The sequence below is a fragment of the Cyprinodon tularosa genome, unplaced genomic scaffold (genome assembly GCF_016077235.1).
Source record: "Cyprinodon tularosa strain WSP-4 unplaced genomic scaffold, ASM1607723v1 ctg440, whole genome shotgun sequence".
NCBI lineage: Eukaryota > Metazoa > Chordata > Actinopteri > Cyprinodontiformes > Cyprinodontidae > Cyprinodon > Cyprinodon tularosa.
The window spans coordinates 343,133-365,678 of record NW_024039164.1 but is presented as its reverse complement, the minus strand read 5'-3'; the positions used below and the strand labels follow the sequence as shown (position 1 = coordinate 365,678).

The 22,546-nt window shown below is 38.6% G+C and overlaps 1 protein-coding gene and 1 non-coding gene across 2 annotated transcripts; one reads left to right on the top strand and one right to left on the bottom strand.

Moving 5' to 3' along the window:
* Positions 1–12,421: 12,421 nt before the first annotated feature.
* Positions 12,422–12,494, top strand: trnar-ccu. The gene has a single exon. It is a non-coding gene; the product is annotated as a tRNA-Arg (tRNA).
* A 147-nt stretch (positions 12,495–12,641) lies between these two features.
* On the bottom strand, positions 12,642–21,441 carry spata18 (spermatogenesis associated 18). Its single transcript, XM_038300114.1, has 12 exons — positions 21,103–21,441; positions 19,697–19,802; positions 19,495–19,610; positions 19,279–19,397; positions 19,083–19,178; positions 18,873–19,007; positions 16,301–16,532; positions 15,977–16,132; positions 14,777–14,952; positions 14,434–14,557; positions 14,277–14,345; positions 12,642–14,038 (listed from the first exon to the last, which is right to left on the bottom strand). Exons 1-12 carry the CDS (start codon positions 21,187–21,189, stop codon positions 13,982–13,984), a joined length of 1,473 nt encoding a protein of 490 aa, XP_038156042.1. The 5' UTR covers positions 21,190–21,441; the 3' UTR covers positions 12,642–13,981.
* Positions 21,442–22,546: the final 1,105 nt, after the last annotated feature.

Here is a 22,546-nt window from a genome sequence, read left to right as displayed (position 1 = left end):
CTCTGACCTGAGCTGCTCTGGGCCGTCTACCTGATCTGGTGGAATGAATTGTGAAGTCGAACCCAACCTCATCAATGAAGATGAACTGGTGCTCCACTGCAGCCACCTCTAGCTCAAGGACTAACTGAAACACACAACAATATCAGAAATAGACATACAGTGGCCACTATTGTGAAGCACAATCATTATGATTAGAATATCGAAATATGTATAATTTACTCTATACAGTGTTAAGAGTATGGATCAGTTGTGGGACTAACTTGCACATAGTTATATCACAATTCTTTGACCCTTAATTGTGTTCAAATGGCAGCCTGTAGACCTGCTTCATCCTGAGATGATTTCTGTGCAAGACATGGTCCAGTATTAATAAACTTACCATGTCAATATTTTGAAATATATCTTTTTTTTTTTTCAATTTTTTTTTCTTTGTATTTTCTGTAATGTGATGGTGTTGTTTTCTAGGACCATGTTTATTATTTCAGTTTCCTGTTCAGGAGACAAAACACGTTCCGGACCACCTTGTGTTGATTATCTTTCAGTTCTGCCAAACAAATTGGAAAATACTGTAAATACAAAGTAGGTCCCATTTTCTAAATACTTGAAACATACTTTACAATATTTTTAAAGTCCCACAGAATAGTCCACAGGCAGTACTGCAATATTGTACTCATTGAGTACTGTATTGATATGCAGTACTGCAATTTTATAGTGAGAGTAGATTTCTTACCTATTCTCATTTTGGAAAGTTCAGATGATGGATGCTACAATGTACCTGCTCAGATTTGGCTGTACTCTTTGCCCAGCCTCCCTCATTGTTAGACCACGGTTGACCACATGATCAACCACAATGGCTTGGATCTCATCAGGGATTACTATCTTTTGCCTTCCCCACCCTGTCCTCCTCCTCCCCTCACTCCTCTGGCTCTGCCTCTGTTTCTAATGTTTGCATCCACTGCTCCACTGAAGAGTTCACCTGTTGCCCTTTTATGCTAAAGCTCTGATTGCAAATGTAAAACTGTTCAATGGGTGTTTGCCCTTGTGATGAGTCAATGTGCATATTTGAATGGCTGTGTGTTACTTCTCTGCATTTCTGCATGAAACATGTGCAAAGCTCAGAGAATAGTGCGTAGTGTTTAAAAAAAAAATTGTTTCAGAACTGCACTTTATGTGTAAAGCAAGAATCATGCTTGTAGTTCAGCAGAATTGGTTCAGGGGGTTGGTGAATGGGATACGTTTTGTGGTCATTGTGTCTCAAGTACCATCATTTGTGTGTAAATAAATGAGAAAAACTGTAAATACTGCAGAATGAGAAAGTAGAAATAGAATGAAGCAGAATGAGGAAAAGTGGTCTCAATGTCCTCCAGCAGCCTAAACATATACTGTAGCAGCATTAATGTAGAAAATAGCTCAGGATAAACTATTTAGGACAAGCCAAGGAGAAACATCTGTGTGGTCTGTTTGAAAAGCCGCTTAGATTTTTTAATTTTATTTTTTTTTTGGCAGTAGTGGCCCATTTTATGGACAGCAGGCTAACAGTAAAGGGGGTATGAGAGAGGGGGAGAGACATTCAGGAAAGGACCAGGGGCTGGGTTTGAACCCGGGTTGCCCGTGTAAAGGATTAAGACCTCCATACATGGATGGTGTGTGCTAACCACTGCACCCCGCTTTGTTTTTATCGGTTGATGTGCATAAATATTTTCTACACACAGTATTTATACAGGCATTGCATTATATTTAGGAGCATAGTGCCTTAATTAATGCTGGATGAATAATTGATAAGCAATTGTAAGACTTTGTATAATGTTTTCCTCTAATTTACCATGGCTTGTCAAAACAAATAACCGTTGTGGTTATAATCTGAAAACATGAAAAAGACCAAAGGTTGTAAATATTTCTGTAGGCGCAGAGGATGGTACATAAAGGAGCGAGCCAGTACACATGTTAGCATCCAGAAATATGGTAACCCAGTATTACAGGGGTTTGTCATCCTCCCTTCAAACAACATTCACTTTTCTTAAACATCGTTTCCTGCTGTGGAAATATTAAAATTCAATGCTGAGTTTCCTAAAAGAATTTGTAAAATCTCCAAAGTGTGTGTTTTAGTGGAGTACACACATATCTAAAAGGAATTCATTTCAATATTTGGAGAACTTTAATCATTATTCTTGTATGTTGCGTGTGCGTCATCCTTTCTACTCAGCAGGCGTTCAAAGGACACTGGTGATTCACAAAGGGTTTTAATTCAACATAATCACTGCAATCATGAGCATCATTAACTCGCCACATTACCTGCACACTCCCCTAATTATTACTATCAGCTGGTAAATTCTGGAAAAGCATTTTATGAGTCACATTAACACATAGATTACAGGAAGCTCTGATTGACAGATTAGAATTAGTCTTTTGTTTTAGTCAACCGGATGAACCATTTCCCATCTCAAATTGCAATTCCAAAAGTTAAGTTTGATTACTACCAGCTGATGACAAAACTAAAGTAAAAAAATAATGAACATCCCTCAAACTATTGTTCTGTTAAAGCTTAATGAGGTGGACCAACAAATAACAAACCTTAATTGCTTTGCCTCCCTGATAGTTTTCAGAGAGATCCAGTATTTTCCCTCAAGGCAGTGTGTGTGTACTTGTTTATGATACCTATTTAGGATCGTCTTTGGTATATTTACTAACCTTATGAGGACCAACATGCCTTATGGGGACGAATGATGACAAGATGACAAATGCAGCTGGTGTGAAGGCTTCAAGAACAACACACTAATCACAGATTCAAAACATGGGCTAACTTTCTTTTCTTAAACCAATTCTGAACCAGACAAAATGTCAAACTCTTCTTAACTGGTTTAAGAAGGAGTGGACAGTCTCTTAATGGATAAGACTTTCTATTTGGCCAATATCTATCAGTAATTACAGCAAACTCTCCTCTGAATAATCAGAACCTGATGCTTACGGCCTTTCTCTGTACCTCACTGAGGTTGTTTTAGATATCTGGTACACTATGAGGTGCAACCAGGCAGAGTGACGAATATTGTTTCTCTTTTCCTGTAATTTGCTTCAAGAATAAGAAATAGAGCTGCAGTGAATCCTCGGGGGTGGTCTAGGACAGTTTACCGATCTCTCATTCAGCTTCCATGGAAACCTCCCAGAGACTTCTTAGAAAAATGTCAGCTCCTACAGGGAGTGACATTGAAAAAATCCCACAGACACAGAGTTGTTAGAAGAAACAACAGTCTAACTGCTGGTCAGAACACTCTGCTAGACCATCATCATCTTCCCAGAAACTGAATAAATGATTATATGATGCTGGCAGCTCTGTTTTAATGACTCATGGGACCTTGAATCACTGGGAATACAAAGATAAGAAGTTAATTCAACTGTTAATAAAAGCTCAAGCTTCACTCTTTGACCCTAATTTTTCAGTTGCAATTTCTATTCAGAGTGTCTGGGTATGAGCAGCAATAGAAAACAATTTTGCCTACCAACATTTTTGTACACAAAGTAATTTATAACACATCCACTAAAGCAATTGGGTTTGGTCTTCACACTTAATAATTAGTAATACATGTTAGTAATCAAATGAAATACAGTTGTCCTTGCAATGTTTCTTTGAATCATCTGTCCTTTTCATGCATGCTTATACTGTTTAATGATAAATCTTGCTAACTTACACTACTCTTTTTCACATTTAAGCTCTGAATAACTGAAGAGCCCATCTAAAAGTCTGTGTTCATTGCATTTGTCCAAATATTTCCATGAAGCTTAATCTTGAGTCATTACTTTGGGCTATTTTAGGAGGGGCTTTGTTTTTAAGTTCTGCCATGATTGGAAAGTGTCCTAAAAATAAGTTGCTTTGCAGAAAGAAATTCAGAGGATCACTTCCAGCAAATCCTCATGGATCGCCATCTGCTAAGTTAGGATTTATTTAAACATGTCACAAGTGAAAGTGCTTATATTTAACTGTTTTCTAATTTAAAACATGTTTTGGGGGGTTTTTTTTGTGGTCAAAATTTCCTGTTTGCCAATGTAGCTTTGAGAATTGATGTCCCAGTGCTTGAACATAGCCCAACAGATAATGCTCTTAGAGGTGGACCATCACAGCTGTTGCCATAAGTTTCCACTTTGTGATCATATATGAAACTTTATTAGAAAAGGCTTTGGGAAAAATGATGTGCAATGGACACTGAGATAGAAATGAAGGTGAGAAACAGAGGGGATAAGGATTAAGAGGATATATATAAAAGTGAAAAGAAGAGGGAAGAGAGGAAGAAACAACAGAGAAAATAAAAAATAACCTCCAGACCTGCAAGAAATGAGAGGGAAAAGAAAACAGCAACATGACAACCACAAAACAGGAGGGAGTATCCCATGCACAGTAAAGACATGCATACAAACATCAAAAGCGAAAACCAATGAAAATTACACTTTGCTATTTAGACCTTTACATAGTTGCAGCTGCAGCTTAGTGTGTGTCTCTGAACACCTGGATCCAAACCACTGTGATGAACACCATGCGTTTGCTGATCTATATAAGGTTTATAAGGCCTTTTCACCAATGTGTTCAATAGAAGGTGTGATAGGCTACAGACCCGCCTGAAAGAGCACAGGGTTCATACAGAGGAGACCAGGGAGGGCAGTACCCACCCTGGGCTAGACCCCAGAGTTTATGGGACTGAAGCCCCAACGCGGCCCTCCCAGTCTATCATAATGTTTCCAATCCTACCAGCCTAAGAATAACATTTCAGGCGAGACAAAAAAATAAAATAAAATATCAATTTTAATCATTTTATGAGTTTCATAAATATGCATCCATCCACCACCCATTAGAGACATTGGTGTTGCTGCTATAATCTTGTGGTGCTATGCCCTAGAAAACCAATGTGTGACTTACTTCAGGCCTTCACTGCAGAGCACCTGTCTCTGCCATGTCATTAACAATAAACCTTCACTCCATGAAAAGAAAGAAGATCTAGATGTTAAACTTAACTACCCAAAGCAATTTTTTTCTTTTTTTTATAGCATTTCTTAGTTGCATGATTGCACTAAAAGAGGAAGAATCAAAAAGTCATTTAACCAAAACTTGGCATTTTATCATGATAGTTGTGCATAACCTCAGAGAACCGTTTCCCCTTATTTCTTGCAGTCTGTCTAGACAGGTTCCCATTTGTGTGGACTACTGAAGAAAATGTAATAAAACAACGACTCTAAAAGCTTGATATGGAAAGATGCGTTCGCCTAAATTTAAAATATGACTGTGGGTAAACTATTGGATCTGAATCTAGAAACTATCTTTATCCCTTTGAATAGCCCAAAGTATCTTGATTTGCTCGTCCTCTGATCAATCCTAATCAATAATGATAATAAGGTCTATTCTCCAAAGTGCTGGATAAAAATATTCCTTAATGTTGTACATTTGTCTATGAAAACAGGATCAGCTTATTCGGTGTTCAGTGGCAGCTCCCTGTTTTCTGCTAACACCCTCCTGTTCTGGAACCACACCCTGTGTTCCACTTCAAATGTTTTCCTCCTTTCAGCTCCCTTTTTGAAGGGGCTGCCCACTAAAAACTGCAGAAGGCTTTTCTCTAAGATGAGAAGATGAAGATGAATGAATTAACCTTTTTAAATACGGTCTTTTAAAATACGACCGTATAACAACGGTCGTATTTTTTTTGGAGTTTGGATGCTGATTTTGTTTAATTACAATGCCTAAGGCTGAAAAAAAAATAATACAGCTCAGAAAAAGGCATTGGGGCTTCAGTGTTATTCTATGGGTCAAATAGTAAAGCAAAGCATTTTAAAAGCATTTGGCACAATTTGGCTCATTTGGAGAGGTTTGGAGATGCTGGTGACACCAAAAGTTCAAAGCCCCACAGCTCTGGAACTGTTGTAGCTAAAGGTCTGTAGTTTTCTGCATTTGTTGTTGACATGATGTAGGACAAATGTAATACAATGACACCTGCCTTTTCTTAAGCATGTCTTTATTACTGCTGCTCAAAAAAGACCTATCCTTTTCGAGAATAAAAAAACAACAACTTTGAGTCATGTTTGAACTGATGCAGCTTGGTCTGTGTTTCACTCACCCAATTTTCATTTACATATTCAAAAACTAGAGGGTGTTAGCTTTCAAATAATGTATTGCACATGTAATTTCGGCTTACAGTTCCTAAGCTATTTGCTTCTCCATTCTGGTACGCAAAATAGGCAAGAATTTATCAAAATGAGATGGATGTTAAGAGATGAGATATATAAGGGACAAAATATCAGAAACATGCTGGCTAACTGAGAAAAAAAGTTGATGTTGTGAAGGAGTCTCAAAAAAACAGTGTATTTTTAAAAGATTAGTGATTGATATAATTTGAAACTTCATAAAGACATTTGTGTTTTTTTGATTTGCCGTACATTTCAAATGAATTGGTATTTTTCATGTTTGGAGGACTGTGTTTGAAATGGAAAACACTTTACAAAACATTTGCATTTTTTAAATCAGTATTCATATTTTTCTGTGCAATATCTATGGAGCCAAACTGCCCTCTGGTGGCGGAAATCTAAAAAAGCACACTAAAATATGCTTATTAAACCTCAGACAGTGTTTACCATATTTATGCCACATGTTTTAATCTAAGGAATAATCTCTTGTCATCCATTAGAAATAGAATCTCAGTTTTGTTTATGTTTTTTTTCTTTTAGAAAGACTCCTATCTAGTCTGCAGAACCAGACTTCAATTTAATCTTTGCATGAAAGACTGAAATAGTGACAGACAGATTTAAGGATCCAGGTAAGTTTAGCTTTAATCTATCCAGATGGCTAAACCAGGCTCCAGACTGTTTCCATGTGCTAATGTACCACTCCAGTCCAGTGCACCTTTCGTTTCTTCCACCTCCATCCAGGGTGGGGGTGTCCAACATTAAGACTTGGCACAGCTCAGATTGCCGTCAGGTTTAGTCACACGTTTTTGTCAAAAGATCAAATCGAAGAATAAAAAGCCCCAGAGGAGCAGTAAACTTCAAAAGTCACACCTGCTTGCAGAGGCGCTCCACTCTGGAAACAGACGACTGGTGTTCACATTAATCACAGCACCCAGATGTCTTTTTATTAGAAGCTCTCCAACATTCAGTGGATGACAGGAACCAGATCCCCTAGTTACAGCACAGCACGTCGTTGACATCTTTACCTAGCAGCTATGAGATTTTCCATCCCAAAAACTTAAAGATCAAACTACTAACCTCCAGTTAATCTACTTTATCCTCTAATGAGAGAAAAGGTCACAGCAGCAAGTGAAATTGACTCTGTGGGGCCATAACAAACCTCAATTAACACCATTATATGTTTACTGTTTAATCATTTAAATGTCATTTAAAGCATGATAAGAAACATGTTATTATTAGAACAAAGTTCTCAGGCATGAGAACGTATCCATCTTTAACCACAAATTAGAGGGAATTATAAACTTGTCAATCCAACAGTGCAACTACAGATTTGTTTTTTGTTTTTACATTTTGTCACAGCCTTTAATATGTTTTATTTTATAAAGGTATTGTGGAGGATATTCTTTTTCCGGGTGGATCATCAAAATAAGTGGTCCTTCTAATTGTCAGTCATTCTGGTGATATGCTTACGTAAGGCCGTCCTACGTGCTCACACTCATTTTTCACTTACAGGTGGTGAGACTGATAGTGGAAAAATTGCAAATCTTCTTTTGGAAAGTGAGCTTGTATTAGCGAAGCAAACAGTTCAATTCAATTCAATTCAGTTTATTTATATAGCGCCAAATTCACAACACATGTCATCTCAAGGCACTTTACAGTTCAACCAGATCATACAGTCAGATTGATACAAAGTTTTCTATCTAAGGAAAACCAGTCGATTGCATTGACTCATTGACTCAAATACAATCCCTCACACTAAGCATGCTTGTAGCGACAGTGGAGAGGAAAAACTTCCTTTTAACAGGAAGAAACCTCCAGCAGAACCAGGCTCAGTGTGAGCGGCCATCTGCCGAGGCCGACTGGGGTTCAAGGAGACAGAAGCAGACATAGAAAAAGCAACTATAAAAGGCGGCCCCGTCCAGGAAACACACAGCCAGGCAGACGAGCTCCAAGGCAGCTCCCATGCCAGAGGACGAAGAGAGCACATCCACTCAGTCACGGTCAGAGAAACAGGACCACACTGGAAAACAGGCCGATCTCCAACATCTATAAACAAGGGTGTTGATGGAAGCAGCACAGCTGATGTTTCTTTCCAGGATGACGTCACAGCCAAACAGGAACAGACGAGGCAAAGCTACACAGCAACTTTTAAACAGAGCGTGCACGAGGAGAAATGGGCTTGTGCACGCTCTTGTACACATTTATAGGCGTTTCCTTTGAGGAGTGGGTACAAGGTTGTGCATGCCAGTTTTTTTTTAGTGGAGATGGTGGGTCTTTTTTTTTTAAATTGTGAAAATCCTCCACTATAGCTTTAATACACAGTTCGAAAGAAAATAATGCAAACATAATTTTAGATATAAAAATGAACAACTATTGGTGAGCAGTTGTATTAAGCCACTTAGGTTCAAATTTTGAGAGCAAGTTTTTACTGCAAAAACTGAGGCAAGTCTTACATGTTGTGTCTTTACTAGCTTTGCACGTGGATCTGCCTTTCTATGCAATTCTTCTTTGCATGATGCCTCAAGCTTAGTCCAGTTGAGTGAAAAGCATGTTCATTATAAATGTTCAGGTCTTGCCACAGATCTAAAATAGATTTATGTTTGGACTTTGACCAAACCAATGATAGAAGGTGAACCTCCAACCTGTACACCTGTTCATTGCATGTTTTGGCTGATTTCCTTCAAGCATAAGGCTGTAAGAATCTTCATCCATCTTCACATTAACTGCTTCCTGCAAATGATTTATAAGCTCATCAATGCAGCCGTTCAATAAAAAAGCTCTTGATAGCAGCTTTGATCTGACTCTCTGTTCAAGAAGGTACTGGTTGCTCAGGGTTGTCGCCTACAAAGACCTTCATATCACAGCTGTATTTATATTTTCATTAGTGGAATCAGTTTGCATGTGTGTGTTTTATTTATGGTGTAAAAATAGACTAAAGTGAATGTAAATGCATTATTTTGTGTTAAAAATAATCAAAATAAAAAAGATGACATGAAAAATGTGGAAAAGTTCAAGAGTTCTGAATATTTTTGTACAGTTTCACTTCCAGATAGTCTTATATACTTGAGACGAGAACAGATGGATGTCAGAGCAGGATGGAATATGGACAAATGTCTGGTCTGGGAAAAAGACAGTCCAAATCTAAAGTCGTTTTTCTTTATTTGATTTAATAGTCGTTACAGAGAGAGGAAGGAAGCATTAACCCGTAGTGCCTCTGGCAGCGCTCATTCTATGGATATGTTTGCTGGAACCGAGAGGAAGATCAACAGTCACGCCTGTTTACTCTTTAGTGTTCATCAGGCTGATGCCTGCAGCAGAAGCGGGGCTATGACCTCATAGTCAGTGTCGGGGAAAACGCCCTTGGGAGCCACACAGAGGAGGAAAATGAAACCAAGTAGGGTGGAGTTTGGATGTCCATGTGGTGAACTTGCGGTTAACCATGACTTTGTCCCTCCTGCAATAAATTGTGGAGCCATCCACTGCAAAAGCTTCATCCTGTTTTATTCCAGATGTGGAAAATGGACTTTTAGGGTCACAGACAGACAGCGTCTCCTACCTACTCACTGACCCCTTTGCTAAAAGCTGAGGGCGTTTAAGCAAAGCTTGATCCCCTCCTAACTAATATGGGGACCGTTTTCTTCAACTCCATGTCGTTTCTGTCTAATTAACACATAGTAGCCTGTGTGGTCACCCAGAATAATGTAATCACAGAGCCTTGAGAGTCTTCTTCCTGCTGGTCTGTTGCTGGGAGAGAGATGGACACACATCAGGCTGCTGCTTCAGAAACTCAGCCAGCCAAGGATGCCCTGAGAACCGCCGGAGGAAACCTGACATGCTCCAGCAGCTTTGAACCAGCCCTCTGCCACCAACCTGGGAACTTGAATTCTGTCTTATTTTAGTAAGAATGAGCTGCAGCCACAGAGCGACCTGTTGCCTCTGAGTCACCAGAGGCGTGGCAAGAAATTTTTTATCAGGGTGGCCAGGCAATAACCAATGTACACTGTAGGCACCAAGACCTCACGGTCAATCTACACTGTTCCAACAGGGAAAATAACGAGCAAAACATCCATATTTTCTAAATAAAGACAAACTATACTTTCCCCTAGCCTTTGCTAACAAATAGACAAATATATTCAAACATTCCGTGCTTTCTAGATAAAAGGTATAGTGGATAAAATTCTTTCAGGTTTGAGTTTTGGGCAAACATCTTTTCCATTATCATTACTTACCTACTTTTTTCAGAAATCATTCTGCATAAAATTGATATTTACAAGCACTAATATCTACATAAATTGCTTATTTAATAAGTTCTTATTTAAACAATTACTTATCTATGATTTCACTGAAGACACCTAGATGACTTTTCTCTTTACCCCAAAAAACACAAAATCTATTTCTGCTTGAATTCTGTATTTATCACCTTTAATAGTATATTAATGTGCATCATTAACCAGTGTTTTTGTTGTCAAGTAATTGTTAATATATGAAAAATTTCAATGTTCTTAATATTCCACTTGAGAGTATTGCTGTTGCCACCATCTGTATTAGAGGGAAATAAATGGTAGGTGTGGCCACAGGGTGGTCCCCTCCAAGGCCACCCCTGGCCCCCCATCTAGCTCCGCCCCTGGTGGTCACACAAAAGGCCCCTTTTACTGTTGAATCTAGATGGCTTGGTATGCTTTCCCTGACAACAGACATGAGGTGTCCACACTATGTTTTCTGTTTGACAGAGAGCCATATACTCTGTCATCTCCATCCATCCACACTGTGCGGTTGCTCCTTGACCACAGCGCTCCTGAGTCAACAACCCCACAGGCTCACGGTGGGATCCCCAAGAAAATCTGCAGGCTTCTTCCCTTTGCCATCATGTTAGCATTTGTTTCCCAGGAGGAAGACCTCCAAGACCTTTTCTGCAAATCCAGCAAATCACTCATTGTGTGGGAAAGTGATGAGAAAGCATGGGGGAAGTGGTGGATATGAACTGATTCATATTTTCTCCTCTGTGTTTTAGTCTTGGAGCTCTTATTAGTGAGACAGGTCAATTAACTGAGAATGTCCCCTTCTTCTATTATGAGGCACCTAAATCTGAATTTCACCTTCAGAAGAAACATATTGCTCGATTTAATTAGGAGTTTCTGACACCCTCAGATATTCCTTTAGTTGCTCTAAAGTGACTGCAGCAACAAACCCTGCATGTTTTCCTTCAGTCTCTGTACAAATCTGACTGCAATCAACAACAATAAATCAGATTATTCAGTCGTGCTTGACTACTTTCCTCTTAAAACACTGATTTAATACATTAGATATAAGCTGAAAATGTCTTTAGAGTATCCCTGGTGGGAGCTGTTTGTGTGTTTGTACCATAGACCTCAGAGTGAGGACCATTTTTCCAATTTCACCATCAAATTGAGGACCGAAGTGAGGACATTTTGAAAGTCCTCACATGCTATTTTGCTAATGGTTATGGCATAGCCAGCAGATTTGGATAACAGACCTAATTAAATATTATGAATGCTGAACTAGTCAAGGCTGCTGCTGGGATAGCCCACACAAGTGAAAAGATGTACCACAACCATGAAGAACTTTAGTATTCTCTTTATCTACTTCGCTAGTATGTGAATCCTATTTTTTCGACAATTAAGTACTAACAATGTCCATATGTAGCTGTCAATGCTTTGCTTTCAGTTTGGGTTTTTTTTAAAGAAAAATGTTGAATATTTGCTAATAACATGATCCTGTGTTATAAAACGTCCTATTCATCTTCTACAATCTATTCTACTCTATAAAATCAATCAAACACCATAGATTGTTGTTAAGTTACGTATTAAGAACTGAAGAACTGCTACATCACAGTTTTGGTCTCGTAAAATCAACATGGCACTGATGACATAAAAAATTATATAAGAAAACTGACTACAAATCAGTTTGTTTTTTTGCCTCCTATTGTTGTGCATCTTTTTAATTTAAATCCTTCTTTGAGTACGTTCCTTTGATTAATTAAAAAATGAAATAAATTATAAAAGGTGCCTTTTTAAAGCATTTTTTTCATAGAGCAAACCTCGACCCAAAGCAAGATTAAAAAATAGACGATAAAATAGTTCAAGTTACAACTCAAATTAAGTATCTATTACTTTCATATTTATCATAAAAAATTTTTTGAAGTATAGAGAAAATGTCAATTTCTTTTCAAGGCTTAGGCATGCCCTGTATGACAGAACAATATTCACCATAGATTAAACAGGGAAAAGGTTTCTGGTATGTAGCCCCAGTGGCCTAATGGATAAGGCACTGGCCTCCTAAGCCAGGGATTGTGGGTTCAAGTCCCATCTGGGGTGGAGCTGTTTTATATAGGGGACATTTACAGCACTACTCTGGCTCCCTGAGCAAGACCCTTAACATGCATACTGCACATCGGCTGCCCACTGCTCCCTCAAAAAGGGATCTGTGAAATGCAGAGAATTAATTTCTTCGCTTTGTACTGGTGACAGTGTAATGACAATAAAGTTCAATTTTATTCTATGTACAAAACAACTAAATTAAGCGCACAATAAAATTCAACAAACATATAAGAATGTACTTTTAACAGTAGACACCAGATCCTGAAGCACCAAAGATTGTGAGGTTAGAACTGACATCTTTAGCACCATATAGGAACGTCCTTCACCAGCTTCTTGAGAAAGACTGTTGCTGCTGGCTTTGGTCGTACATATAAAGAAATTAACATTTTGAATATGATTTCAAATATCTCAAAATAAAGATAATAAATTTGATGAGCCCAACAGAACACTGTTAGTAAGAATCTACACCTCAGCAAATATAGTAAGAGTAGCTGCTTGGCTATTTCTGCACATTGTAAAATATAAACAATCTTTGATTAATAATCTAATATAAGATCATATAAAACACATAACAGCCAGTCTACATGTGCTTTTATGGATTTTATGGAGAAGGCATTCAACCGTTTCCTTTGGGGGGGTCCCGTGGGGGGGTACTCCGAGATTATGGAGTACCAGGACCTTTCATAAGGGCTGGTAGGTCTCTGTATGATCAGTGTGAGAGCCTGGTCTGCATTGCTGGCAGTAAATCAGACTCGTTTCTGGCGAGATTCCACCAAGGTTGTCTATTGTCACAGATTCTGTTCATAATTTCTATGGACAGATTTCTAGACGCAGCCAAGGTGTTTAGGGGATCCGTTTCGGTAGCCTTAGGATCATGTCTCTGCTATTTGAAGTTGATGTGGTTCTACTGGCTTCATCAGGACGTGATCTACAGCTCTCACTGGAGCCGAGTGTGAAGCAGCCAAGATGAGGATCAGTGCCTCCAAATCCATTACCATGGTTTGAGCTGTAAAAGACTAGAGTGCTTTCTCTGGGTTTGGGAGGATGTACTGCTCCTAGTGGAGGAGTTTAAGTATCTTGGGGTCTTGTTCACGAATGAGGGGAAAATGGAGTGGGAGATTAACAGGCGGAAAGGTAAGGGTCTGCTGTGAAGGGGGTGCTGTACCAGTCCATTGTGGTGAAGAGAAAGCTGAGCTCCCTGGTGAGGTGTTCTGGGCACGTCCCACTGGGAGGAGGCCCAGGACACGCTGGAGGAACTATGTTTCTCGGCTAGCCTGGGAACGCTTCGGATTTCCCCTGGGAAGAGGGACGTCTGGGCCTTCCTACTGAAGCTGCTATCCCCACGACCCGACCCCAGAAGAGAATTGATGAATGGATGGATAAAACACACCGTAGATTTCAAATATCCAAATCCCCAAGAGTTTATTTTATATGCAGGAAGCAGTGGGGGAAATCAGTGCATTGCTGACCAAGGAGGCGAGAGCTCACAGGTGCCTTGTTGTAAGGCGATCAGGAGATAGGCTTTTCTTGCTGTTAAATCTCTGTAAAAGAAAAAATTACATATAACTGAGTTGATTAAGTCTGCATTTCTATAGAGATGTATGTTTATACAGATTCAACTCAGTTAAACTGAAATTTTTCACAACATACCGTTTGGGCCGTTTGTGAGCATGTATGTCAGTAATTGAAAACCATATAAAAAATTTTGTCATCTAAATTTAAAAGTTCCACCATAATATTGGGTGATTAGTGGGACCCTCAGATGTCATAAAGACTTACAAGACTGTGAGATGGGCTGAGAGATCGGGAGCGTAAAGGGCTGACACTTCTCCTCCTGCTTCTGTTCCACTAGAAAAAAACAGATCCAAACCCCAAACTTTACCATGTAAATCTCTGCACAGCCATTTGAATCATTTAAGCTCTATGGAATATTTACCAGTGCCGCTCTTCTGGTCACAGCCTCGCCTTTAACAACTACCGTGTTTCCTTCCACCAAGGCAGGCCACACATGGTAGCTTACCAGAGGAGCTGTGAACTCAGAGTCAAAGCTGCGGCGGTATCTGGAAAAGAGAAGAGAGATGTGAGTCTGCATCATATTAGAGCTTAGGGTGACATCTGCTGGATGGAGCCTCATGCAACAGCAATGAGCTGCAGAAAGATGCACTGCATTCATTCCCTGCTCAGCTGTACCTATGGCAGAGTGTGTAGAAGTGTAGAAGGAAAAATAAACAAACAAACAAAAACTGGGATTTTTTCCCAGAAGCTTTCGTTGTACTAACTTGGTATCGTTGTATAGTTCACCATCACTTGCAAAGGCCAAATCAAGAGGTGGGTCCAGTGTCTGCATGGCAAAAGCAACCCTGCATGTCTCTCTGATTAAATCACTAATGAGACTTAAGTCCACCTCAGGAGGGAAGGAGATCTGAAGGTTCAGGTTCATAGCATTGATCACATCCTAAAGGGGAAAAAAACAACAAGTGCCTGAAGTATTTACACGTCTCTTTGGTGTTCAAAGTGATTTACTTATCAAATCTGATTACTGTGACATGCATTTGTATTTAGCCCCCTTTTCTCTGATTCCCATAAATATCTTACATTGAAACCAATTGCTTTCAGAGGCAACACAATTCCCAGAGTTAGCGTTTGTGTAAATAGGCTAATTTTAATTCAGCTCTTTTATTACACAACATTATTGAGTGTTAAGTGTAAAACTTTGAACGCATGAGATGGTACCAACACTCCTGATACCCGTCGGCACCATCCTGCTGTGGGGCTCTGCTGACTATTTGTCTAATCGGATAAATTCTCAAAAACTTGAAAACGTGCAAAGAAGAAGGAAATAGGGAATCCGGTTTAAAAAATTAAACTCAAATGGATCAGGTAAAACAGACAAGAAGGTGCTCTGGTCAAACTAAAACAAAACATGTTTTCTTTTTCAACCAACATGAAAAAATTAGTGTGGCTAAAAACTAGCATTGCAAACATCCTATTAGTGAAACAGGGTGGTGATGGTATTATGCTGTGTGGTCGCCTGAAGCAGAGATACCACTCAGAGTTGATGGAAAGACGGATGGAGCTGAACACAAACCAATATGGGAATAAAACCTACTGGGGGGAAATTGATTTAGATCTTAGTGTATTGTATGAGTTAGAATGGCCTAGTCAAAGTCTAGACTTCTATCTAATTGAGAATTTTTGTTAATGACTCATTCTTTAGTGATGTTTTCTGTCTAACCTGCCTGATCCTAAGCTATACTGAGAAGAACAAATACCGCCTCACTGTTATGCACTAGTTTGTGTTTGTCTATCACATCTAATCCCAATAACATAAACAGAGGTTTGTTATTTTATCGCAAAAACATTTAAAGTTAGGGCGATCTGAAAACAAACAGATTAAAACACGGACACTTAATTTGCCAAAGCTCACGCTTCAGCTCTCTGTCATTAAAAGCTGCTAGTAGGAGATTAGTTTGTCTTACATTGACACTGCTTTGAACATCATAGAGGTCCAGGTTTTTCACGATGTAATCCACAGCAGCGTCCTCCAGACTTTCAGGACCAATGTGGGAGGACAGCGTCTTTCTCACTCGCAGCTTGAACTTACGGTAGTCCAGTTTTGCTCTTTGGAAGGACTCCTAAAACAAAGAAAACAAACAGCCGTACAGCCACTGCCGCAGTGTAAAAAGACAGCAACATATGAAAAGCAACATGGACAAGTTTGCCATGTTGTGCTGCATTTGGATAAAATGTAAGAGAGTTTAAGCTGCTGTATTTTTCTGTCATCATGTTAAGCTTATATGCACCATGGCAGCTATAAAGATGATTCTCTGGATCATCTCAAAGTCTGCAATGTAGCGTCGTAGGAGGCTCTGTGCTTCCAGACGCTCCACGGCATACAGATCACTGAAACGTGAGACGAGGCGTGCGTAGCGGGAGGAGTTGGTAAGCTGGGCTCTGGTGGGCGACCCGTTCCTCGGCGGGCTGGATGAGCGGCTGAGCCTGGGCAAAGGGCTCGGAGAGCGACTTCTGACCAACCTGAGAGGTGGAAGCATAAACACCAACTACACCCACACCGTTTTGCAAAATGTATTCACAGAACTTCTAACCACAAACTGAATTTATTATATTGGGATTTTATGTGATCGATAAACATAAAGCAGCAAATAACTGTGAAGCAGAACAAAAATTATATGTGATTTTAACAAATACAAAGTATGATAAATTAAATTTGTTTTCTCAACTTGTAAATAAAGAATAATTCTGGTGCTTTGGCAAGAAGACAATATTTGCAGAAAATCGTTAATGATTGGAGCGAATATAACCTTTTTTTCCCACATGCATTATGTCTGGAGGAAAAGCTAGCAGTGCACGACACCCTGAAATCTGCGGTTGCACAAGAAATACAATGGTAGTAGCATTGTGCGTTTCTTCAGCAGGCCCATTGTAGCTACTGAGCCTTGGAGCAAACATGTATGTGTTAAATACAGGGCAGTCCTATAGGGAAGCTTTTACAAGATGCAGAAGATTTGAAACCAATTATAAACCTAAAAGCTAATATTTATACTGTCTTCGTTCAGTCGGACTCAATTTGAACTTTACTGAGAAGAAGGACAAATCTCAGCCTGATCAGGCAGATTCAGTGAATTTATAAATGTCTGAAAACTGACTCATGTTTTCAACCCTTTCCGTCTGTCAATCATTAATAGTTTCAACTTTTATTTTATTAACATAACTAGTTAGTTTTTATATATATGTAACATTTTGCATTTCAGATTTAAAAAAAAAAAACATCTTATTTGTCAGTGTGTTTTTCAAGAACTTCTCTGGAATTTTTTTAGCTTCACCTGGTTTAAATTTTATGTAAAATCTTCTGTTTCAAAACAGAAAATTAAAAACAAACCACTGGACTTTGCATCTGAGTTTAAAGACATTTTGCTTCCCATGCAGGAAACTTTTTCAATGCCAGGAATAGAGTTGAGTTCGAAGTTTTATACAGTAGCCCAACAAAACCTTGTTTTGCAACATGCAAATTGGAATGGATGAAGGGCTCCACCCTTTCGGAATGGGGGTCGTTTGGCTTCTTTTGTTAGATTGCAATGCCCCATATCCATCAGTTTGTTAAGGGAAATTGTTGGCCTGGCTGAATAGGCGAGCTCCACCGCTGTCCTGTGCAGGGGCTGGGGCTGCAATAATAGTGGGAAGGGACCTACTTAATGCTCCATTGTAGGTTTTTGAGAGCTGGAACCTGAGTCCACCCCGTCTGTTTAAGGTTGTTTTTTCTTTCTTAACATAGATGGCTTCCTTCACGCCCCTCTCAAACCACCTATTTTCTTCGGCCAAAATGTGAACATTCTGGTCCTCAAAAGAATGTCTTTGTCCATAAGGTATAAATGTAATGCAAAGTCTTGTCCAGACGAGGTCGCTCTTCTGTGTTGGGCCATGCGTTTGTGGAGAGGTTGCTTGGTTTCTCCAATATAAAGATCAGAGTATTCCTCACTGCATTGAACTGCATACACCACTCCACTCATATTTGGTCTGTGGGTTTTGTCCTTGGGATGCACCAGTCTAAGTCTAAGGGTCTTGTTTTGTTAGAAATTTCCTGGTATATTGTGTTTGGAGAAAATCTTCTCGAGTTTTTCAGAGACTCATGCAACATATGGGATGGGGATGTTTTTTCATTTAATATTCTCACTGTTATGTTCTGCTGCGTGTCTTTTGGATTTCCTTGCTGATTTGACAAATGCCCAGTTTTGGTATCCACAGGTTTGAAGAGCATATTTGATGTGTTTCTCTTCTTTGATGTTGTGCTTCCCTTCTGTTTTTGTAGGTATAAAAACAGAAGGGAAGCACAACATCTTCAAACTTGGAAGCAAAGTCCAGTTGATTGTTTTTAATTTTCTTTTTTTGGAATGACTATGACCTGGACGACTGAGAAGATTCACCAGCTTCTTTAGGGTTGTTTTTCTATCCGACTATTAATCGATTAATTGAAGAAATAGTCAACAGATTAATCAACTAATATTAATCAAATAAGCGCTAGTTGCAGCCCTAGTTGTCGACAAACAAGCCTAATTGTAAATTCAGGGAGAAATGTACTCCAGATGACTTGTAGTTTTGATTGAGCTACTGAACCTGGAGGGATAAATATAACTGCCAGCTCCCTTTTTTATTTTTTACTTGTCAGATAGATCGCAAAGTAACAGTTGTGCACTACTTTATGTTAGTGTATAAACTAAAGTCCCAATAAAATAAAAATAATTTTAGGTTTTCAACAAGACAAAATGTGAAAATCTCAATGAGTATCGGTGTAAGCGTATAAGTAGGACCCGATGGAACATCAGAATTAGCCCATCCAGTGTTTTGCATTAGCTGTACCTCTCTTGCAGCATGGCCTTCTCTGTGTTCAGATAGGACACTTCATCCTTCAACAAGCGAATTTGTCGCTCATAGTCATCAAGAGCCTCCAGCTTCCTCTTATAGATTTCCAACCTCTCATTTGCAGAACGTAAACTAAAAAAAAGATCAACTTTGTGAAAAAGAATTTCTAACAGGTATAATTTGATGCTTTTGAACTGCATCCCTCACTCTGATTTGAGCTGTAAGATTTCATCCTCGGTGGCGAGTAGGGTGGTCGCTGACTTCCTCTTTGTTTCTTCCAGCTCCTTCTGAACATCCACGAGCCTGGTAATAAATATAAATAAACAAGAAATCATTGGTACTAAAGTGTTTCATCACAGTAAAAACACCTCCTTAATGTATTATTTCTGATATTATGACTCACTCTGCAGTGACCGAGTCCAGCTGGAGGCGATTGGAGATCAGCTGAACCTCCATCTTCTTCATGTCGCTCTCATGGGAGCAAGAGAGCTCCCTGAGCTGTCTGTCCTTCTCTGCTGAATCCTGGTACATCAAAATATGCAACCACATCACCACAATGAACAGAGGGATGATTGTATTATTAAACTGGATGAAAGCAGCGTAAATTATGACTGGGGACCTGGATGAGCTGCATGCTGGTGTCTTCAGTGACAGAGGGCCTTGAAATGGAGAAACTGTTTCCAAGCCAAGGAAGGAGACGTGTTTTAAGAGTGTCAACTCCAGCATACTGACCACCTGAAAAAAGTATCAAGTCATTTTTAAAAGATCAAGTTTGGTTTTTAAAAGAAATCTGCTCCCGAAATAGCGAATGAGAACCCTACCTTCAGCTGCAGCAAGGTTTAGGATAGCAAACAGCTGGCCTTGGATCTTGGCAGTGAGCTCGATCAACTCACAACATCTGTTCAGATTCTGTTCGCAGGAAAAAACCTGCATAAAAACAAAAGATTTTCAATACGTGAATGAATAAATATGCTAGATGGTTTGTTATCATGCAATGTAGCACGTGCTCCTCATTCTGAACTCTCCTGGCATGCAAAAAAAAATCAACATGTCTGAAAAATATAAGATGATTTTTACAATTGGACAAGAATGCAATAAAGAATCAAAATTTAACAAAATAAAAGTGTTTACATAATCTGATTTGACAAAGGCTATAAAAACTACCACTTGGCATTAACACAGCTTTTTTTTATTTTACAGATGCTTAATGGATGTTTATTTTATACAACAATCACAGGACGGTTATGTGTAATACCTCCACAATATCAAGTTTTATTTAATGCTTTAACAGAGCTTTTAATACCACAACTGGCTGCTGTGATTTTCTTGACGGTAGCATTAAAAAAACAAAACAAAAAAATAACAAAAAAACAAGCTAGAGTCACTATGTAAAGACTTTTTAGTAGATTCATCCTATGTTTTACCACCCATGTAGCTTACATTTTCCACAGTCTTTTGAACATGTGCTGGTTAAGAAAAATGACCAAACAAATTCTAGCCTTTTAAGGTTTTAAGACTGAAATCATGTAAGATGATTAGATTATATATGCCCATATGTAAATTGGAACATCTGCCTTATAAAGTGCCTTTTATTTACTGTGTATTGGCCAATATAAATAAACTCTGAATTTAATTAAATTTAATTGCTACTTGTTACTTAGATTGGTTGCCAAAGTGTAGCATTACTTTCAACATGCCGTAATCAATTTACCAAATATTGAAAATGTTGACATGAGCACTAATTTGTTTTACCCACTACCCAAGGGCTGCTTGTAAAAAGCTTTAGTAATTTTCATATTTTATTGTAGTTGAGCATGTTAAATAGATTTATTTAAGCTGCTAATTAACAGAGAAAATGATGCAGAGACAAAAGCCTACATTTACCTTGTTAATGTACATTTTATGACAAATCAATTTTCATTGATGAAGATTAATGAACGTTTTGCTTTTTATCGGCTTTCTACTGAAAACATGGGAGAGGAAGCATCTTGACATGAAAATATCTTTGGAACGGTCCAACCGTTGCCATGGCGATTAGCGTCCGCAGCAACCAAAACTCGACAGAAAAATCAGTAACCTCTTACTGTGACGTTTAAAAAAAATACAATAATTTTACGGACGGTCGCCTTCTTCTTACATTAAATTATAATTCGTTAACATAGTAAAAAAAAAAAAAGCACAATTCATAGATAGATTTAGGTCAAAGATGACTTATTGATGAACTTACATGGTAGTCTCTGTGCCAGTTCTCAAGCTTCTCCTGTAAAACTGTGAATGAGGACGTATTGGTCAATCTCCTTAAAGTCGCTGCCATGTCGGTCTGAATTAATCCAGTAATCCTTGGAGCCTCTAAGGTTTGGAGGGAAAGGATGAAGATGAAGATGAGGGCAGTAACAAGAAGCTTGATCCGCAGTAGTAAAAATTCCTGCAGCTTTCTCCTCCCCACAGAGCAGCGCCTGTGGCAACAAGGCCAGGAGCCGGGAACAGAGCCAAACACATAGAGCTGCTACTCAACCACTCCAGGCGCGAAAATCAACCTCATTTTCAGCAACTCTCTGGGTTCTGTGTCTCCGTGACGCGAAATTGTAAAACGAAACCAAACAGCTGCAGAGTAAACCCAAAGAAACTTGAAACAAGGAGTTAAACATATCTAGGTGTTGTAGATCTACGTGACTATAGAGACCCCAAACAATCCGATTATAATCTTATCTATTTCTATAATCCATAACCCCTCTTTTACTGCAACGAGTACGCTTTTGACCAACACTACCGGTAACTAACTAACTAACTGAATTTTATGTTACTTGCTGAGTAATTTATTTATAGCACCTAAATGTCATTGGTTATTTTTATGAGGAAGCACCTTTTGATTTATTTTGTGATTCCTCTCTGGAGGTCACATCTAGTCTTTTATTTTATTTTATTTTATTTAGGTTGGAGTGTTTACAAATAATGTATTTTATTTTTATGCAATGTACCTTTTTGTTGGACTCTAGGAAGAACAGCTACAGCATCCCTGCAGCTAATAGGGTTCTGTGACACAAAAAAAGGTGGATAGGGTACCCAAACATTTTTTACTTATACTAAGTACTATTTGAACACTATTTCAACATTTCTTTACCCAGTAAAAAAAAAAAAAAAAAAAAAAAAGTAATCCAAGAAATGACTAATGTAAGAGCAAAAAAGTATTTGTCAATAAGGTTACTTGTTGGTTCATCACATCTTATTTCAAAGCAATATTTTCCAACAAAAAATTGTAAAATCAAGCCTTAAAGCAGGGTAAATAACTTTCATGGTCAACATTGAACATTTACTATATACTCACATGATCTCTCAATAGCTCCATTTATAAAGTTGACAAAGCATACCAGAAATGTTACTCAAGTAGGAGTAGAAATACTTCACCAGAATATTACTCAAGTGAAAGTAAGAAGTACAGTAGGCCTACAATTAAACAACTCCTAAAAAAGCATGTCTTTACCAAATATACTCAAGCAAAAAACCTAGATAAATATAATTAGATACTAGTACTGTTCAGTACCTCAAAATTTTCTCATTGAGCCATTTACAATATTTACAATACAGTAAATGATTACTATACAAATTGTAGGTTGCAGCAACGTTTTTTTTTTTCAGATGGATGCTCTGTTGGGGCCATAAGGAGGGACTTG